We start from the raw sequence: 3,668 nt of genomic DNA on the forward strand, positions 1-3,668 counted from the left end.
TCGCCTCCGATCCCCTTCCCCAGTGCGGACTTACCTGCACTGGAGCTGGTCTCCTCGGCGAGAGGAGTTCTGCAAAGCAATTGCTATGTACTATTGTATTTCAAGACTTATTTCTTGTCTCTTGTTCTTCCCTTTCATTTAAATTGAAAGCTGTTGCCAGCAGGACATGTGAAGCTATTGCAGTAGTAGCTACAACCAGGTGGCTGGGTGTGTAGAGCTGCCTGATGGGACTTGCTGTTGAGTTTTGTGCTGGTTGTGGCACTGTGTGAGCAGTGGAGGGCTGAATCTCTGAAGTGCAAAGGGTTGTAGGAAATGCAGAAGGGTCTGGGCAAGGGAGGTGGTAAATGCCAGCAGAGTGGGGCAGCTAGCAGCTCTGTGCTGCTGCTAGAAATCCAGGAAAGCTGTCTGCCAGGGGTTATGGGACTGGCTTATGCTGGCTTTGCTGAGTACCAGTGGCCAAATCCTGCTGGGCCCTTGGTGGCTTGTTTGAGTATTGAAAAACATCTGCACTGTCTTCCCCTTGCTGTGCTTGAGTGCCTTAGTGGCACACAGGCTGAAGAAAGGAGAGACCTGGCCACAGCTCCAACCTCTTAACATGCTGTGGGACAGGGAAGGCAGTGCAGCCTCATCTGATGGCCTTGGATCATAGTGGTCCTCCCTACACAGGGTAGGCAAAGAGCCCAGCTTTCTGCTGGGAGGCTGAATGTCATGAGGAACAGGCTCACCAAGTAGGCTTCCAACCCTGCACCATCCATGGGTGGTGTGAACAAGCTGAATTCTGGTCTAATGCAAGCTTTGTCTGCTGCCCCATCACAAGCATGTGCACAGACGTGATTGTTGTCAGATTAGGTCTTTGAGGTTTGCATTGTGTCATCTTCCCTATGCCGAAGGCCAGGGTCTGAAGTTCATAAATATCTGCTCTCACTTCAACTATTATCCTTAGCTATCCTTAATTATCCTTAACTTAAATTTTGGCTTTAAAGACGTTTCTGATGCATCACCTAAAAAAGTTGTCAGCATCCAGAATCCATGAATGTGTTGGCTGTGACTCTGCTGTGCTTACCTTTTTCAGGACTATCTTACTGAGTGTAATCTCTTTGCTTAACGAGCCCAACACATTCTCTCCTGCCAACGTGGATGCGTCAGTCATGTTCAGGAAATGGAGGGACAGTAAAGGAAAGGACAAGGAGTACGCTGAAATCATAAGGTAAGCTTTGCCATGTGTGATGCTGTGCTACCAGCCTCCTGATTTAAATGCTATGAAACAGGCTGCAGAATTTGCTGAAACCAGCTTCTAACTGTGGTTCCTCCTTTGGAAATGAATTTTACAGTCTTAGGAGCACCTCCTATGAGGAGAGGCTGAGAGAGTTGGGTTTGTTCTGCCTGAAGAAGAGAAGGCTCTGGGGAGACCGTATAGCAGCCTTCCAGTACCTAAAGGGGGCCTACAGGAGAGATGGGGAAGGACTTTTTACTAGGGCACGTAGTGATAGGACAAGGAGGAATGGCTTTAAACTGGAAGAGGGTAGATTTAGCTTAGACATTAGGAAAAAAAATTTCACTGTGAGGCTGGTAAGGTACTGGAACAGGTTGCCCAGAGAGGTTGTTGAGGCCCCATCCCTGGAGGTGTTCAAGGCCAGGTTGGATGAGGCTTTGAGCAACCTGGGCTAGTGGGAGGTGTCCCTGCCTATGCAGGGGGGTTGGAACTTGATGATCTTCAAGGTCCCTTCCAACCTAAACCATTCTATGATTCTGTGATTCCAAGTCCATGCTTCTGGTCTCTCTAGGATTTTCAGCACATAGAAGTGGTGCAAACTTCTGCAGCAGGAGGACTGGGCTGATCTGTCTTTGAATTGTTCTAGAATTGCTTTAGACTATTCTGGCATGATGGTCTGCAAAACCTATTGGCTGCTAGTAAATACCAGTCAAATTCCTCGCTTGCCTTTGAGCACTGCTTGCATTGCTCAGGATGTGATTCAAACTGACTGCATCCTACTAATTCTGTGCTTAATGCACTCGTGAATCATAATCTTGTCCCTCTGATTTGAAGGAATATCAGCAGGATTTGGCTAGTGACTGCAAAGCTGGGTTTGATTAGCTGGAAGCACTGTTCAGTCTTGACTATCCTTTGAGAAGTTCATGGTTCATCAGGTACTGTAGGGAGATGATGTAAACTTGAGCCAGGCTTGCTGGCTCAAATGGTGGATAGGCAGCCCATACTGCAGTGGGACCACTGTCATGCTTGCCTGGAGAAAGACTACATCTGCATTGACTCTGCTAGCTGGGTGTACAGGGTATACCCCTGGTTGGAGATATGAAGGGCAGTCAGTTGCTGGCCTGAGTTGTGTGAAGAGTCTCACTGGGAGGTTATCTTAGTCCCCTCCAGCTCCATTGGCTTCAGCAGAGCTGGGTGTACTCCATAAACAGAGTATGGCAGACCAATGTGTAGGTGGGTGGGGGTGAAGGGACAGGCTGCCATCTGTTCCTCTCCCTGCTGGGTGGCAACAGAGGCCATCAACAGTTCACAGCCCAAGTGCTGCTGGGAGGCAGCAGCCAGAGCCTATCCTGGGATGATGGAAAACACTTGTTTCCTGCTATCCCCAGGCAGTGCTGGGGTTGCGGCTGTATCTTGGGGTGCAGCCACATGCTCAGACTGCTCTTACCATCCAGTGGGAGCTCAGAGCTGCCAAATACTTGTGTGAATTGCAGTTTTGACCATGCTGGAGTAGAGTCATGGTAGAGGGTGGCTGTGGATGGCATCTCTGAACCCACCTCAATAAGTCATCTTAGGAAATCCCTGAACATCCCTTCTGTAACAAATGTAACAAAACTTGCTCTGAGCTCTGGCAGGTCTCTAATGTGGAGGCCCATAGAATTTCATACGTTGCTGAGAGTGTGTGTGCTGCAAACACCCTTGGAGTTCTCCCAAGCCTGGGGTCATGGGAACTAAATCTGTTTCTAGTGCTGCTTGTGGTGCTTCAGCAAAACATCAGCTCTTCTGACTCTGAGCTGTCAGGAGGGCTGTGCTGGGGCTGGCTGGGATGTGGGGAGTTGAGCCATGCTGCTGCCAGTACCTGGCCCTGCTCACTTTGCTGTGTCCTCCTCCATGCAGGAAACAGGTTTTGGCTACCAAAGCTGAGGCAGAGAAGGATGGTGTGAAGGTCCCCACTACGCTGGCAGAATACTGCATCAAAACTAAAGTGCCTTCCAATGACAACAGTTCAGATTTGCTTTATGATGACTTGTATGATGACGATATTGATGATGAAGACGAGGAGGAAGAGGATGCTGACTGTTACGATGACGATGATTCTGGCAATGAGGAGTCGTGACCTGCTCCCTCTATGCCCCTGTACTGCCCCGCCGACTCAGGCCAGAAGGGAGCAGTGGTAACCTAGCAGCAGACCAGCAAAAAAAGGGGGGGGATATAAAAAAACCCTGCTGTCTCCTGTTGTATGGATCTGCTTGCTCCTTTTTTATGGACCGCTTAGAGACCCTCCACAGAATGTCTGAATTCTTGCATTCTTAACCCTTTCATTACTGTATTATGATTTCTTTTTAAAAAAGAAACTCTCTTTTTCACTTCTCTATGAAATGCTCACAGCGAAACAGGTTTGCTCATGTTTAGAATCTTGAATTAAATGCAGTCTTGCATTGAGATGTTTAATGTA

General features: G+C 48.4%; 1 protein-coding gene across 1 annotated transcript; it reads left to right on the top strand.

Moving 5' to 3' along the window:
- Positions 1–1,069: 1,069 nt before the first annotated feature.
- Positions 1,070–3,668, top strand: LOC104287133 (ubiquitin-conjugating enzyme E2 R2-like). The gene is made up of 2 exons (XM_009885799.1): positions 1,070–1,207; positions 3,110–3,668. The coding sequence occupies exons 1-2, from the start codon at positions 1,149–1,151 to the stop codon at positions 3,327–3,329; spliced, it is 279 nt and encodes a 92-aa protein (XP_009884101.1). The 5' UTR covers positions 1,070–1,148; the 3' UTR covers positions 3,330–3,668.

This window comes from Charadrius vociferus, unplaced genomic scaffold, assembly GCF_000708025.1.
Source record: "Charadrius vociferus isolate BGI_N301 unplaced genomic scaffold, ASM70802v2 scaffold1145, whole genome shotgun sequence".
Classification (NCBI taxonomy): Eukaryota; Metazoa; Chordata; class Aves; order Charadriiformes; family Charadriidae; genus Charadrius; species Charadrius vociferus.

Bases quoted from the DNA above. Each gene is read 5' to 3' on its own strand.
- LOC104287133 (XM_009885799.1), top strand. From the start codon at position 1,149: ATGTTCAGGAAATGGAGGGACAGTAAAGGAAAGGACAAGGAGTACGCT. The intron at 1,208-3,109 runs GTAAGCTTTGCC...TCCTCCATGCAG, and splicing joins GAGTACGCTGAAATCATAAG to GAAACAGGTTTTGGCTACCA.